Source organism: Vulpes vulpes, chromosome 8, assembly GCF_048418805.1.
Source record: "Vulpes vulpes isolate BD-2025 chromosome 8, VulVul3, whole genome shotgun sequence".
In the NCBI taxonomy this organism is placed as follows: Eukaryota; Metazoa; Chordata; class Mammalia; order Carnivora; family Canidae; genus Vulpes; species Vulpes vulpes.
The window spans coordinates 27,995,869-28,013,910 of NC_132787.1; the positions used below are offsets into that span (position 1 = coordinate 27,995,869).

Consider the following 18,042-nt stretch of genomic DNA (forward strand, 5'->3'; position numbering starts at 1 on the left):
TATATTTCTGACAATTTTTACAATCAGTATATTTTCAAATTGAAACTACAAGATGAGCCAAAAAGATAAGTTTCAAGAACTGAGATAAGGCATCATTCAGAAAGGATGAGAGGTTTGAGCTGAGCCTGGAAGTTGGAATGGATATAGAAAGTAAACAGAAGGTAAGTAGAAGTATGATATAGGTTGCTAGAAGGACTAGAGTGTGTTTGGTAAAAAAATGAATGAACCATTTTGAACATAATATAAGTTTTGTGTGTGTGTGGTGGATATCAAGGTAGGTACAGCTAAACTGTGTAGTATCTTAAATATTAGGCTAAAGAGTTTGAGTTTTACAAAGGTTCTATTAGCATATTTGTTGATATGTTAAAAATGGAAATTTATTGATATGTTAAAAATGGAATTTTAGGATGTTTTGTGCAAAATGGATTAAAAGAAGTAGAAAACAAGGATAGGAATATAACAATCAATCAAAATAATCCACAGGTGAATTAATAGATAATATAGGATAGGATTTTGGCAATAATAAAAGTAACAGGGAACTAAAATGATTTGCTGATGGGATACCTTGGTGGCTCAGTAGTTAAGCATCTGCCTTTGGCTCAAGGCATGATCCTAGAATCCCTGGATCAAGTCCCACAACAGGCTCCCTGCATGGAGCCTGCTTCTCTCTCTGCCTGTGTCTCTGTCTCTCTCTCTGTGTGTTTCTCATGAGTAAATAAATAAAATCTTTAAGAAAAAAATAAAAGGATTTGCTGATGATTATACATAGAGGTACTGGAACAAGTTAAAATATAGAAAATAAATAATAGAGAATTTTGATTAAGGTTACTTGAGATTGGTGTAACAATTTTTTGAAATAAGTAGATAAGAGTGAGAGTTGATTTTAGTGAAAAGTAGAGAACTATAATTTAGAAATATTGAGTTTAAAGAGATGGCAAGATATCAGAATGCACATGCCCATCAGGCAGTTGAAAATATGTAAATTGAGTTCAGAGAAATATTTAAAGTAGAGATATAAATTTAGGAGTAATTCACATAATCTTCGAAGTCACAAGACTAAATGGAATTTTTGAGGAAATCAGTTTGAAGAGTTAAAGCTCTGAATACTGGAAACTCTTCTCATTTAAGGACTAAAGGTGAATATGCCAGCATTTATTAAGCCACTACATACATTAACTAGTTTAAATTTATAAAAGCTAAGGAAGCCTAAGAAAGAGTGCTATCAAAGAAGTTTAGAGAATAGATGGACAGTGAGATTTCATGAAAATTCCAAAATAGTAAAGTTCACAAAGGAAGGACTAGTTAAAGATACTGATGTTGGAAAGAGATCTATTATCATTAGCATATGATTTATTATAGGTTTAAGAACAATTTATGGTTTGCTTCATTAAGAGATAATTGGTAATCTTTGAGGGTCAGTGTTTCCTTGGTAAAAAAAAATCAATATCTATATCTAGGTTGGCTAGTTTTCACTATCCACTGCTTTGCATCATATCCTTTGAAATAGGAGACTGATGTCATAATGGGCCAATCGGGATAATTATTATTGGAAAGTTGCCTTTTATCAAGAAATTGATGTTGGTTTATATTGAAGTGCATCTAGGATGGAACAATGACAAATTTCTGTTAAAAAAATCTAGATTAAAAAAATTGAATTGGGATAGGCAGAGGACTTAGCCAAGTTAGTTTTAAAAGGATACACAGAACACTGTTGTTTTTATATGTTGAGCATTGCCATCATGTGTGCTTTATTTTCACAGCCTCTTTCTTTTAAAAAAGATTTATTTATCTTATTTGAGAGAGAGAGAACATGGGTAGGAGGGGCAGAGAGAGAGGGAGAGAGAATCTTGACCATATTTCAAGCTGAGCATGGAGCCCAAGGCAGGCTTTATCTCACAGCTCTGAGATCAGGACTCAAGAGAAAACCAAGTCAGCTCCTCAACTGATTGTGCATCAAGGCACCCCTTTTTTTTCTTTTTTAGAGAGAGAGCAAATGTGTGAGTAGGGGTGGTGGGGGAAGACAGAGGGAGAGGGAATCTCAAGCAGACTCTGCTGATTGTAGAGTCCCACATGGGGCTTCAATTAAGGACCATGAGATCATGACCAGAGTTAAAATCTGGAGTCAGCCGCTTAACTGACTGAGCCATTCATGTGCCCCTCAAAACCCTCTTTTGTTAACTTTACTAAATCTAAGTGTTTTCTCTAATAGGCACCATAATTTGCTTATTGCCATGTACCGAACTCATTATATGTAGAGTGCCACTTGTAGGGTATTTAACCACTTGAGAAATGTTTCTCAAAATGTGGTCCATGGACTACTGGTGTCAAAGAGCCTTCTGGAATGCTCATACTTGGGATCAAGAGAGAAGAAAACAAGTCTAGATATGAAAGAACAGAGGGATATATGAGATCAAGAGATGCCTGTAAAACACATAGAAATACCAACCTACAGGTGCCTGAGTGGCTTAGTTGGTTAAGTATCCAGCTATTGATTTTGGCTCAGGTCATGATTACAGGGTTGTGAGATGAAGCCCTACATCAGGTTCCACACTGGGCATGGAACCTGCTTGGGATTCTCTCTCTCCCTCTCCTTCCACCCTTCTGCCCCTCCCTACTCATGTACACTCTCTTTCTCTCTCTCAAAAGAAAAAAATACCAACCAATAGTTACAGAATCAATCACTGGGAATTGCACATAGGAAAGTATATTTGATTTTAAGATTTATTTATTTATTTATTCATTAGAGAGAGAGAAGCAGGCTCCTCGCAGGGAGCCTGATGTGGGACTCGATTCCAGACAGGGGACCATGCCCTGAGCCAAAGGCAGATGCTCAACTGCTGAGCCATGCAGGTGTCCCAGGAATGTATATTTTAAAAGTAAGAACCTCCAAGCTACGCATATACATTAAAATTGTGAGAAATTTTTTTAATTGAAAATAAAATGTAATGAAATGTATGTGTGTGTGTGTGTGTGTGTGTGTGTGTGTGTGTGTTTAGCCAGGGGTTCTTATCAATGTATTTGAGTCTACTTCTTTCTCTCCTGTTTCTTTTCTTTTCTTTTTATATTTATTTCAGTGCATTAAAGGTCGAAATGTGTGTGTGTGTTTTAAAATGTAGTACCCGAGCCGCGCTGTTGTGCTGTGGGGAAGAGAGACAGATTTGTAAACCCCGGAGCGAGGTTCTGCCTACCCGAGGCTGCTGCAGTGCAGAGACCCTGGGTGAAGCCACCATCACCATGTCTGACTAGGAGGCAAAACCTTCAACTGAGGACTTGGGGGATAAGAAGTAAGGAGAATACATTAAACTCAAAGTCATTGGACAGGTTCGCAGTGAGATTCACTTCAAAGTGAAAATGGCAACACATCTCAAGAAACTCAAAGAATCATACTGTCAAAGAAAGGGAGTTCCAATGAATTCACTCAGGTTTCTCTTTGAAGGTCAGAGAATTGCTGATAATCACACTCCAAAAGAACTGGGAATGGAGGAAGAAGATGTGATTGTAGTTTATCAGGAACAAACAGGGGGTCATTCAATGATTTAGATATTCTTTTTTTTCTTTACCCTCAATCCTTTTTTTATTTTTAAAAATAGTTCTTTTGTAATGTGGTGTTCAAAACGGAATTGAAAACTGGCACCCCATCTCTTTAAAACATCTGGTAATTTGAATTCTAGTGCCCATTATTCATTATCACTTGTTTTCATTGTGCTGATTTTTGGTGATCAAACCTCAGCCCCCTTCATATTGCCCTTTCCTTTTTAAAAATTACATGTGTGCACAGAAAGGCCACCTTTTCCAGGACTGTGCATTTTCAGGCTTGTGATAAATAAGATTGACCAATACAAGTGTTCGTGATGATTTTCCAATTGGCCCTGAAGTTCTAGCATGTGATTGCTTCACTCCTGGACTATGACTTTCAGTGGGAGATGGAAGTTTTTCAGAGAACTGAACTGTGAAAGAATGACCTTTCCTTAACTTGAAGCTTCTTTTAAAATTTGAGGGTCTGGACCAAAAGAAGAGAAATATCAGGCCAGAGTCAAGAAGACAGAGATGATGAGAGTAAATGACTAACTCCAAAGATGGCTTCACTGAAGAGAAAGCATTTTAAGATAAAAGTCTTGTCAGAAGATCCCAGAAAAGTTCTAATTTTCACTAGCAGTTAATAAAGTTATTCATGCAGAAGTGTATTCAACAGAACACTGCTCTTTTTTTATTTTATTTGTACTTTTTGGCCTGGGATATGGATTTTAAATGGACATTGTCTGTACCAGCTTCATTAAAATAAACAAAATATTTGTTAAAAAAAATCTAGTACCCGATGTCTATCACCCCAAATGTTTAAGCAAATCCAACAATGAAAAGGACATACTAAATCTGTATTTTTGTATTTGTATATTCTGTCCTATAGCTAAATTTAGGCTAATATTATTTGGAAATAAAAGTGAAAAGAAAAATAATGACAAAAAAATAGAGGAAGAAAATGGGTAGAGGAGGGAGAAAAGAAATGAGAATAAAGTTTTATCCTTACTGCTTCTGAAGCCAATTCTTTTACTGTTGGAGAATTTGATATGGTCAGAAGACAGGTTTAGGGCTATAAATGATGAGATCAAGTTTTTAACCAGTACTATCCCTCTAGATACATATGTCTTCTCATAGAATGAGACAAGTCCCATCATTTCTGCTCCTTCATCCATTTTGAGCCTATAGCTGGAAGATCTAATGCCATGAATATTCATAGCAAGATGAAACAGGCCTTTTAATTAATTACATACGAGTTGCTTATTGGATAATAAGGCTACCTAAATCTTTTTTTAAAAAATTGTAATTGGCTCACAATGTTACATTGGTTTCAGGTATACAACATAGTCTATATGTTATACTAAGCTCACCACAAGTGTAACTAACATTTGTCACCATACCATGCTATTACATTATCGTTGACTATATTCCTTATGGTGTATCTTTTATCCCCAGGATTTTTTCATGTCATAATTGGAAGCCTGCATCTCCCACTTCCCTTTACTCATTTGCCCATTCCCCTACTCCCCTCCCCTCTGGCAAAGAATAGTTTGTGTTCTATAGGTCTATTTCTTCTTTTATTTATTTATTCATTTGTTTTTAGATTCCACCTATAAGTAAAATCATATGTTACTTATTTCACTTGGCATTATACCCTCTAGGTCCATCCATGTTGTCACAAATGGCAAGAACTCATTCTTTTTAATGGCTGAGTAATAGGATTATATATATATATACACACACACACACTATTTCCCTGATCTATTCATCAGTTGATGGACACATGAGTTGCTTCCATATCTTAGGTATCGTAAGTAATGCTGCCATATGTATAGGGGTACATATATCCTTTCAAATTAGTGTTTTAATCTTTTCAGGCAAATATCCAGTAGTGAAATTACTGGATCATATGGTATTTCTATTTTTAATTTTTTGAGGAACTTCCACAATGTTTTCCACAATAGCTACACCAATTTACATTCCCATGAACAATATTGCACAAGGGTTCCCTTTTTTCCACATTCTCATCAACACTTGTTATTTCTTATCTTTTCACCTGTTAATTTTCATATAGCAACTATTCTCTCCTATTTTGTGTCTTACAAAAGGCTTAAACAGCACTCCATTTGAGGTATGTCCTGCTTCCCTTGTTCCTCATTTGAAATCATATTATTTTGTTACAGTGTATGAGTTTCTGACAGTGTGAGCATATTTAATATCAGAAGAGAGTCTGGAATCCTTATTGATTACTTTTAGAGCCTTTAAGAATGCACATATTCTAGAGCAGGTAAAAGAAAACTGTCTGGAAGTATCACAGCCTAGGGGAATACAGAGATGAGGAGAGACATTACAGACATTTCAATGCATAGAGAGACATGCAGATGTCAATGGAAGAGGCATTTTATAGTGGGCTACATGGGAAAATGCTAGAAAGATTTTTAAAAATGTTTTAAATCTAAATTATTTTTATATATTTCTTTGTTATATAAACTGAAATATTATTTTAAAAAACCTTGGCCAAGCTTCTAAATAACTGCATTACTTTGTCAGTCTCTGTTCACTAGGATAAATCATTTTGGGCTGCTTTAAAAGGGAAAATCTTTTTAGCAATTTTGTTTTAGCTTATGAATTCACAGGAGAGAAGTAATTCTTAGAGCAAATCTTTAAAGATTCAATATAAGATAAACAATTCTTTTCATCACACTTAATATTAAATATAACAGAACTGCAGGCAGAATAATACATTTTAACATTAAAATAAAATGAAGCACAACTTCTTTAGTCTGATTACTTCAGCACATGAAAACACTAAAGGCTCAAAAATAAATAATAATTAGTTAAAACTTGAAATGAGCAAAAAAATATGTGGAGAATTTATAGATATATTTTCCTGTCATTTATATTACAGTGGTATCTCTGTCTTCAGATAAGCAGAAGAAATAGTCATATAAAGGAAGTTGTGAAAAATACAAGGCATAAGAGCTTTGTTGTGATGGGTTTTGCAAGGTGAACAAGATCCTAATTCTTATTTATTCACATCAGAAATTGGACATTCTTTTATTCAATAAAGTATTCATTGAGCACCTGAGTACACAACAGTGTACTTGACACTGTTTAAGCCCCTTGGCTTATAGCAGTGACACAGGGCAGTGGAGAAAGTAAAGGAGGAAAGGAAGTTTGGAAGTGGCAACAAGTAGTGGCTTTGTGGTTTTACATTTGGGAATCAGAGAGGACCTCACTGAAAAGGTGGCAGTAAGCCATAGTCCTTTAGGACATGTGGGATTGAGCCATGAGCCTGGGGAAGGGCATTCCAGATAAAGTGGGTAACAGGTACAAATGTTTGTGATATTTAAGGAGCAAGAAGGAAGTTACTGAAGCTGGAGTGGAGTGATTGAGGGAGTCTGTGAAGATGGGGTTGGAGAGGTCACGGAGGCCAGATTGGCAGGGCTTAATAGATCATTAATAAGTACTACAGCTTTCATTGTAAGTGATGTAAGGCCTCACTCTCTGAAGGATATGAGAGAAGAATGACAAGATCTGACTTTTACTCTCAAAGGAATATTCTGACTCCTAGGTTAGGAAGAGATTAGAAAGAAATATGAGCAGAAGCAGGCAGATGTGTTAAGAAATTATGGCAGTGATTCAGGTGGGGGATGATGGTGGCTTGAACCATTTATGGTAGTTGTGGTAGCAGTGAAGGTGCAAAGTTGTGGAATTCTGGATTTATTGTGAAAGCAGTGCTGACAGAATTTGCTGATAAATTGGTTGTAGTTTGTGAGAGATGTCAGAATGGTTTTAAGGACTTAACTTGAGTAAATCGTAGGATAAAGGTGCTATTTCCTGACATGAGAAAGATTGCAAAGGAAGCAGGTTTAGGGGGCAATAATCAGAAGTTTGATTTGGTGTAGCTTAAGGTTGTGGTGCCTATTCAATTTCTACTAGAGTTGTTGAGTAATCGGTTACATACATGCCTCTGGATTTTAGGGAGACTTCCAAGCTGGAGTTATAAATATGGAAGAGAAAGACACGTAAGTGATATTTCAAGCCACAGGGCTGGAAATAGAAGAGAGAAGAGGTGTAGGAATAAATTCCAGGGCAATGCTAAGAGATTAGGGAGAAGAGAAGAACTGGCATTTAGACTGAGAAGTTAGACTGCAAGGAGTATTACTTCATTATTAATAACGTTCTTTCAGAGGACATTGGCAATGTAGAGGCTCTCGTGGCCCTAGATGGTTTTTTACCTTTGGTAGGATTTACCTGGTCATTTGCCATTTACCCCTCACTTGATCTAAATCTTGTATTTTTGCTCTTACTCACTTTCCCTCCTCCCTTTATGCTGCATCACTTTTGTTTTGAATATTCTTATTGTCAGCACAACTTCATCTTGCTATAAAATGCATTTTTGAAAACTGTCAAAAGTAATTTGGGGATTTATCTGGTGAATAAAATGGGTGATCAAATTGGTTAATACTGCTTTTGATCAAATATTAGGCATGACTATTGAGTAATATCACCAAGTTTACTGTGTGGTTTATATGCCAGATTGAAAAGCAATGTCAACAAGCATGTTCTAAAACATTCTGAGCTATGACACTACTGGAATAAATACATAATTTTCAAGAGGACTATTTTCAACTAATAATCATATACAAATATAAGTTCTGTTAACTTGATTGACATCATTTCTTAACATTCTTTTACTTTATTACATATATTTATACAGATTATTAAAGTCTATGAATATGTAGACAGCCATAAATAATATCTCATTGAGTCTTCATTTCCCAGACTAAGAATTTCTTAACAACTCCTGTTCTCATTTAAGATGATAATCTTATCAAAAGCAACTAAAATAATTACTTTAGTTAGTAAAAGTTTTACAAAACACATCTCATAATATTTGTCCAGATATTACAAAAATTGTTGATTATGAGCACCATAGATCTATAAACAAGCATTCTTGGCTATCTGGCTAATACTAAGTTTGTAAAGGATGTATCCCCTGCAAATAATGCCAACTATTTGTCTACTGAACAGATATTGACTAAATTCTAGTATGTTCCAGATGCACGTCACAATGAAAAGAGTTTGCTTTTTAAAGTCTTTCCAAGCACATCATGAGAGACATATGTGTGTAAGGGATAGAGCCAAAATAGGGCTACTGACTTTCTATAGAGCAGTATCCTGGGAGTTTTGGCAAATGGAGGATCTGTTTTGAGTAGACTAGAGGAAGACTGGACAAGTGGCAAAGCTTAGAGTTACCCCTCTTGGTTTATGCACCCAGACCTGGACCATTAATCAATTACACTGTGATGCAGAAACCTTCTCTTACTTAATGACAATGCTCCAATTGCTCTCTGTGCCTCTGACTTGACCCATCTTCAGAGACGAATGGGGTATAATGGAAGAGCTTTCAGTTTTCTTTAGAGGCTAACTACCATTGTTGTCCTAGGTTCTGGGATACAAAGATAGGGTTCCTGCCCTCAAAAAATTATTTTGTGGGGGAAAGATATATCTTTGAGTAATTACATCAAAACATAACTGTTTTGGTGGTATAAACTCAAGGTACTCCATGGGTATCTAGGAGGAAAGCCTAAGAGTTCCTGGCTTCACAGAGAAAGTGCTGGCACTATTCAGAGATGAGTTAATGTTCCACTAAGCTCAGTAGGATGAGATAGATGTAAATTCTCGGGACCTAACTTTTTCCCTTTGGATCTCAATACTCCAGTTAGTCCTGCATTTTCAAACCTTTTTCACTAGATTTGGCCTGATGCTTCATTGTGAATAAAGCCTAATTTTCATTCTAGGACTTTGCCTGTAAAACATTTTATAGTCTTTACCCCAGAGATCACAGTCATACTGAGGCAGAACATTGTAATTGGTCTACTGTTCCTCACTTAAACTTGGTGGCTGGCCCCATTTCTCTCACTAATGTTGACATTAATTGCTGGAAGGAGGGAAGTGATTTCTAAATGTAGGCTTACATGTTTCTTATTAGAAATAATAAACTTACAATGTTTTTCATGTGTTTCACTAGTATGGTCAGCTTCGCATCCTCATGTGATATCACTAACTGCACCTTAGGCGTCTTGTCAGGAAACTTCTCACCTGCTAAAGCAATAGAATTTTGGTGGGTTAAATTGGAAGTGGTTCATCACAGTATAAATTAAACATTTAAAGACTAAAATGGAGTCAATGAATAATATGCAAAAGAAACATTCTTCAGGGACGCCTGGGTGGCTCAGCGGTTGAATGTCTACCTTTGGCTCAGGGCGTGATCCCAGGAAACTGGGATCGAGTCCTGCATCGGGCTCCTTGCAGGGAGACTGATTCTCCCTTTGCTTTTCCTTTTGCTTGGGTCTCTGCCTCTCTCTCTCTGTGTCTCTCATGAATAAATAAATTAAATGTTAAAAAAAAAGAAACATTCTTCAAATCAGGCAGAAAACATAATATTCTTTAGGAAACTCAATTGGTTAACGATGCGATTTGTGTCTAATCATCCTGAACCAACTCTTTCTCCTCATATTTTGTGTTTCTGATTGATTTTGTGTTTGTTTTGATTGATTATTTTCCCAATTATTTAAGCTTGAAAACTTAGTGCCATTTCTGGCTCTAATTTTCTCAACCTTCAGTACCATTAAGCTTAAGTATTAGCATGAAGTGCTGGCTTTAAAAGTCAGTGAGCCTGGGGTTCAGGTCCCAGTACTATACTTAAGATTGTGTTATGTGTGTATAATTAACTTATGACTAAGATAATTGGTTTCTTTAAAATGGAGATGACAGTTACCTACTGCAGGGTATAGTTGAGATGATCAACTAAGAAATTCAACAGTTTTCACAATGTAACCTCTCAGTTCATGTTTGCAATTAGTAATGTCTTCTCCATATATTTGCATTCATCTCTTCCTATCTATTTCCACAGCTCCTAGTTCAGACTCATATGAATCTCTTGTCTGAACTACTAGAACATTCTCTTCCCCTATCCTAGAACCCCAACCCATTTATACACAATTACCAATATATTGCTCCTACAGCAACTTCTATAAAATTATTCTTTTGATCAAAGTACTGTTCATGGCTTTCCAGTACCTATGAAAAAAATCAGAATTTCTCAGATTTATATTGTTGCTCTTTTTTTTAAGATTTTTAAACTTATTCATGAGACACACACACACAGAGAGAGAGAGAGAGAGAGAGAGGGAGAGAGGGGCAGAGAGAGAAGCAGGTTCCATGCAGGTAGCCCAATGTAGGACTTGATCCCGGGCCCTCCGGATCACGCCCTGAGCCAAAGGCAGATGCTCAAACGCTGAGCCACCCAGGTGTCCCAGTATATTGTTGCTTCTTATTGAATCTTTCTGGTTTTTTTTTTTTTTTATTTCCCACTGTTATTATTCCATGCTGTAGTCTGTATGTTCAGTTCTACAAACACGCTCTGCTATTTCCTTCCAGTCATTGTTCATATTATTCTCTTTATTTGAAATGACCTCTTTTACCATTTTTCCTATTGAACCTTTATCTTTCTAGAGGCCTAATTAAGATGCAAAATAGTTTCTGTGGTCACCTCCCTTTGAACTCCTAGCACAGCCCTTATCACTTAATAGTTGTATCAAAATTATTATCTGATGTGCCTCAATTTGTTTAGTGGATTATAATCTACCTCAAGGCTTACTTTTTGCACTATATACCCAAGGGATATATAAATCAGTGCTTGCTCCATAATGTCACACTAAACATTTATTTAATAATAAGAGTAGTCTTATTCTTTCTCAAGTTATATCATTCCATCTTTGGAATGAAGGCTTTAGTTTTTAATTAAAATTTTTTGTTTTATACAGATTAAGCATAATTTGTAGTTTTTCTGATATTTCCATTGGCTATCTCTGGTTGTATATTCTCTGAGGGAAATTAGAAATTTATTAATAACAGGAATTTGGTAATGTTCTACTATGGGCTCATTGTGGTCCACATTGTTTTCTGAGAGTAAGTTTCAGCTCTCCAATTCTCTCCAACTTTTGATAAGAAAACCTGACTGGTATGTTTCCGTTTCCAAAGATTTTTACATGTTTGTAAGAGTAGTTTACACATTACCTGTAGGTAATATTTACTAATGTTCTTGTTAATGTGGATTATTGACATTGTGATAATTAAAATTGGCATTGTTTCTTATAATTGAAATGGTAATTACATAAAAAAAATAATAATATTCTTCCTTAAAATATTTTTATTTGATTACAATGACTGAGAGATATTGTTGAGTTAGAGATACTATGAGATAATTTACCTCAAATAGTACTGAGGTAAATTGAATTCATAGTAAAAAAAATGTAATTGGATTTTGGTATAAGAATGGTAAAAATGCTGATGACCTTTTGATGCACAACGAACATTATTTTTTAATTAAAGAGTGAAAAGATTACTACATAGAAACTCAATATATTTAATCAGAGGAGTTTTAATTCAAAAGTAAGAAATTAGCATAAGTTTATGATTGAGTGTTTAAATAGTAACTGTAACTGTTAAACTAACCGAAGTGATATTCTACTCTGAAACTCTAGTGACAGATTAGTAAACCAGTATCTGTCAATATAGGCAGAGCTCAGAACTCAGTGAAAATTCAGGCCTCCAGGAAGTTTTAGTAGTCAATGTGGTAATAGTAGAGGTACTTAGTATTTCTAAAACTTTTACTGTATGCCTAACATTGGGCTAAGAGCTTTATGTACATGAAATAACTCAATCCTCATAGCAAATCTATAAAGTTTTTGTTACTTCTGTTTTACACATGAGGAGCCAAAGGCATTTGGTTAAAGGTCATGCAGATAATAAACCATGCAGGGTTAAATGATCTCTAAAGTCTGTGTTCTTAAACACCATGCTGTAAAGGGGCAAAGAAGGGGCAATAATCTAAGAGAGAGTTTAAATGAAGAATCCAAAAATCCAAAAAACAAAATCCATATATCCATTTCCTATGGACAAGAAGATGCTAGAATATTTTGATTTTCTGCTTCAAGTTAGTCTGGAGAATCTGATTATGTTTAATCCAACCATTTATAAAACCTTAAGAGCTGTTGAAATATTATTGATCCAAGGATGATTGTGTTGAAATGTTTGAATGCATGACAGTATAGCAGCTAATATAGCACTTATGCACAATGTGTCCATGAATGTTAAAAAAAGTAGCATTTCCAAATATTTTTTCAGATAATAATCTATTCATATAACTAAAAAATAAAAATTTATTTTAAAAATATACAGTAATGCCTATTCATTCCTAATACCTATCCATTCATAATAATATGCACCCAGTTCCTCCACCATTTATCCCTCCAGAGGAACACATCCTTCCATAGTTTCTCCATATAAGCAAATATGAATAAGTACTTTTATTTCCCCCTCCCACTATTCCATAATATTTACTATTTTGCACAAAGATCTTGGAGAAATTTCTATAATATACAAAGTTTCTTTATTTTTAAAAAAATACACTTGTATATTATTCCATTATGTGAAATGCTATAATTTATTTAACCACTTCTCCACTGATGGCATATGGGTTGTTTCTAATATTTTTCAGCTGTTACAAATCATGCTGTAATAAACAGTTTTGTATGCATATCATTTTTGAACCTGTGCACAAATATTATAGGATAAATTTCCAGCAGCAGAATTCCTGGTGGAAGGGTATTAGCATCTGTAATTTTGATTATTGTTGCCAAACCACCTTTCATGGAGGTTGTACCAATTTGCATTACCATCATCAGTGTAGAGTGCTGGCTGATTTGTAACCAAGCTTATTAATTAAATTTTGGAATTTTTGCAATCTGATGAGTTAAAAATGGTATCAGTATGATTTTAATTTGCATTTTTATTATGAGTGAGTTTGCGGATCCCTTTTCTGCTGAAGAGCCTTTGTATTTTTGTGTGCATATCATCTTTTAAATTCTTTGCACAATATTCTATTTGGTTGTTGGTCTTTTTCTTATCAATCTCTAGGAGTTGGTTACATATTTGATGACCACTGTTTGTGATAAATTGCAAATATCTCACCCATTTTGTAATTTATCTTTGAATTTTTTAAAACTCTGTTATAGTTTTTTTATATACAGCAAAATTATTATGGCTTCTGGATTTTTAGTCATAACTATACTAGCTCATCCTCAGACTATAAAGGATTTTTTTCTGTTTTCTTTGTCAAATATATGACTTTATTATTTACATTTAAAGTCTTTCATCCATTTGGTATTACACTGGCACATGGTGTGAAATATGCTCTCTCAACACTATTGACTGAATTTTTCCTTAGTGGTCTGGCCACATATTAAATCTCTGACTATATTTCACTCTATTTATGGACATTCTATTATGTTCTATTTATTCATTTTTTGGGGCCAATGCCACAGTATTTCAATTATTTGGGGCTTTGTAATATGTTTTATATATATGGTAGGGCTAATCTTACTTCATGCTTTTGTCAAAATTTCTTGGCCTTTGTCTATTTTTGTTTATGAACTGTAGAATTAACTTTCCTATTTAAAAATAAATCCATTAATATTTTTAAAAACTATATTCAAAGTTAAATCAGAAATATCTGACATTTTTATGATGTAGAATCTTCCTTTATGAGAGCATACTATGTCTTTCCATTTGTTCAAGGCATTTTTGAAATTCCTCAATAATGTTTTGAAGTTTTCTTCATTTGATCTTGCACACTTCTGTTAAATTTATTCCTAGGTGTTTTTTTCCCTGCTATTCCAAATAGGATCTTTCTTCTATCTTTCTTTTACTTTTATTCTTTTATCTACATTCTATTGCATATATTTATATGCAATAGATAGCTTTATATCAATTTGGTACCTTCTACCTTTATTAGATCTTCATAATTTGTGATAGATTCTTAATTGATTCTTATTTCTCCAGGTAATGGTAATGGTATTACCATTGGTAATACCAGTAATGGTATTACTGGTAGACATTGTTCATCTTGTCTTCTAAAGTTTGTTTCTAATTTTTTTAAAGTTTCATACAGTCATTTCATAAATATTTATTGACCTTTTATGGACAAGGCACTGCTCTAAGCCCTTAGAACAGATTAGACAAAATTCCTTTCTTGGCATTTCTATAGTTTTGGGGGAGATACAAAAGAGCAAAACACATAATAAATATGTAAAATTTATGATAACTGAATATGATACATGATCAGAATAAAAACCCAGAACATGACAAGACACTGGAAACTAGCAGAATAAGGGTCAGTTTGCAATTTTAGATGCGACCATCAGGGGATTTCTCATGGAGAAGGTAAATTCTGAGCGAAGACCTGAAGGAGGTTAAAAGAGTGAGTCATCTGTTGGTAATTGTGATGATCATGGGCATAGTGTCTTATTTTATACTTCAGTGGAAATGTTTTTCCACTGTTATCCTGTCATACCTGATGTGGGCTTTGGATAGCCAAGACAGATACATTTTCTCATGTTGAAGCACTTATTTTTATTTCAGTGCTTTGTCAAGAAAGTTTACTGAAATTTATCAAGTGTCTTTTCAGGGTCTGCAGAGACAACCATATCATTTAAAGATGATAACATGTATATTGTATATTACCAATATTGAACCATTTTGCATTTCTGGTCCCGGTGAATTACATATCTGTAGTGTGCTCATGGATTGTTTTGGCAAATATTTTATTTATAATTTTCCATTGATACTCAGAAGTGAGATTAGGTTGTGATTCCTTTTTTGCTATTCTTGTAATCCTTACAGCTACTGGCATAAATACTTATTTGGTTCATAAAAATAATATAGAAAAATTTCCTTACTTTGGTCTGGAATTGTTTAAATAACAGTGGAATTATCTACTTTTTAAGAGTTTTGTAGAATCCCTCTGGAAATCATATGAACTTGGTGTTGTTCTGAATGTTGCTTTGGAAGCTTTTTCTTTTCCATCAAACTTAATCTTTTCTAGGGTAAGTAAATTGGGTTTTCCTAGAACACTATTTCAGACAGATTTACAAATTTAGTTTTGTAGACTTAAAGTAGTCTCTACTATTTTTAGTTTCATCTTTTTCTATGGTTACTTCTTGATTCTCTTTTTGTATTTATTTCATTCATATGTATATACTATAAATACTATATATTTCTTGTATTTGCATCTCCCCTTATTCTTTTGATTAGTTTAACTACTGCATTCTTTGTTGTTTACTTTTAGCTTTCAGATTTATTTATTCTATTTTCTGTGTTCTAAGTCATTAATCTCTCCTTGAATCTCTTTCTTTCTTTCTTTCTTTCTTTCTTTCTTTCTTTCTTTCTTTCTTCTTTCTCCTTTTCTTTCTTTCTTTTTCTTTCTTTTCTTTCTTTCCTTCTTTATTCTTTCTTTCTATTTTTGTATGCCTTTGGTTTGTTTTATGGTCTTATTCCAATTATTCCAATTTTTGAGAATTGCTTTATCTTCTCTGATGGTATAGCTATTCTTTAGAAATTTTGCAGTTTTGTTTTTTAAGTCCTTTTGGCCCAAGGGTTGTTCAAGAGAGCTGCCGTTTTTAAATTAAATCTCTAAATAAGAATCTTTCAGTAAAATTAATTTTTCACTTTATTTTCTCATGATTAGAAAATGTGTCTGTACTATTTCTACTTTTTAGGATTAATTGAAATTATCTTTGTGACCTAATATATAACCCAATTTCATGATAAAGAGTTTGATATATCAAATTAATAAATTTTGTCTTATTAATTTTACTATTTAGTTTTCTATGTATCTACTTAATTTTTTCACTGTCTTTCATAAATCAAAAGAATTAGAATATCCTATTACCAGTCTGTTGTGTATTTTTCCTTAAATGTTCCATAATTTCTGCTTTATATATGTTGCTGTCATATAATTGAGATATATATACAACCTATATATATACAACCTATATATATATATATATATATATATATATAAGCACACACACGTATATATATGCTTATATCTTTATTGAGAATTGTACTTATTATAAAGTTGCATTCTTTTTTAATTCAATGTTTCTTGGCCTAAATGCCACCTTTTCTTTATTAAGACTGTGACTTCTGGTTTCCATGTCTTTGCATTTGCCTAATATACCTGTGCTTGGAGCTTAATTTTCAATTCCTTTTTTAAAAGATTTTATTTATTTGAGAGTGAGAGAGAGAGAGAGAGAGAAAAAACAATCAGGGGAAGAGCAGAGGGAGAGGGAGAAGCAGACTGAGCAGGGAGCCTTATGTGGGGCTTGATCCTAGGACCCCTGGAATCATGAGTTAAGCAGAAGGCAGATGCTTTAACAAATTGAGCCACTCAGGCGCCCCTAATTTTCAATTTTTAAAAATCATTTTGTCTTAGGTGTGTTTTTACATAAAGCATAGAGTTATGATTTTTACTTTTCTCCAATCAGAATTTTTTTCTTTATGTATGAGTTAAGTCCAGTTATACTTATCAATACAATAGATTCATTTCTCTTTGTTCTTATTGTTTTATGTTATTAAAGAAACACAACATTTTTGTTTTTATGATTTTTAAAGAAAGTCTTTTGCTAAGGAATTTGTTTTTATTTTTATGTACTTGTGATACTTAGAAAAAGCTTTTACTTTTGTTCTAGTGGTTACTTTTATTTAATATTCTTAGACTTTTATTTTTTTGACAATATTTGTTTCCTGATAGAAACAGAGATAAAATTAATAAATGCATAATCTTTTGCACTCTGCTTTCATCTACCATTCAATTATATTCAATGTTGTGATCTTAGTGTTTCTCTAACACTAATATTACATGTTAACTTTTTTATAGCCTGACTTGTTAGATTTTAGCAATATCCTTTGACACCCAGCTATTAGAAATGAAGTCATTAGAGAAAGTCTTCTAACTCTCATCTTCTTTTCATCTTTTTTTGCCCACATCAGCCACAAGTAAAAGCTTAAAATAATTTCTAATTGCAAACATGATATTATATGATATAACACAGTAAAATGCACAATATTTTAAAGCTTTCAATTTTCAGAAACAACTCAATGTAAGTATTTATTTCTAAGTATTTACTTCCCTTTCTGTCCTTCCATATAATTACAATTTACATTGAAAACCTGGGTAACATACTTCAACCAACCTATAGATAATTAATCTGGGCTCTGCTAGAGCAAGTAGTATAACATTAACTAGAGAGACTCTGCCTTGGAGACTCTGGCTTCAAGTTCCCTTTTAAATTAGCATCTCCAACTAGAAATAGTGATGTGAGGTAATGATTGAAAGCTCTGGTTTGTAACCATTTGTAATTATCGATGGCATCTAAATGCTTGTTGATTCATCCTCTTAACCCTGACAACTGTTATCTTTGATCACTCCATTACCTATGTTATTGTCTCTATACTTTGACAAAAATCTATCTTACATGTCAGTGTTGTGTACAGGTTGAGGATGGATAATTTTATATTTTTGTGGGGGTACTATTTGGCTTGGGACCTATATTAATTTGAAGGGACTAGAGAGGATCATGTTAGAGAGAGTTAAAGAATATACAAGATAAA

At 33.7% G+C, this 18,042-nt stretch overlaps 1 protein-coding gene and 1 pseudogene across 5 annotated transcripts in view; one reads left to right on the forward strand and one right to left on the reverse strand.

Annotated features, from left to right (window-relative positions):
- Positions 1-18,042, reverse strand: part of PIK3C2G (phosphatidylinositol-4-phosphate 3-kinase catalytic subunit type 2 gamma) — a 364,684-nt gene that overhangs the window by 20,026 nt on the left and 326,616 nt on the right. For 4 of the 5 annotated variants that reach the window (XM_072765938.1, XM_072765941.1, XM_072765937.1 and 1 more), the window contains one exon: positions 9,530-9,627. In XM_072765938.1, the coding sequence (XP_072622039.1) occupies positions 9,530-9,627 (98 nt within the window). The remainder of the gene's footprint in view (positions 1-9,529; positions 9,628-18,042) is intronic. The other variant, XM_072765940.1, reaches the window with a different exon arrangement.
- LOC140599825 (small ubiquitin-related modifier 1-like) lies at positions 3,220-4,302 on the forward strand (annotated as a pseudogene).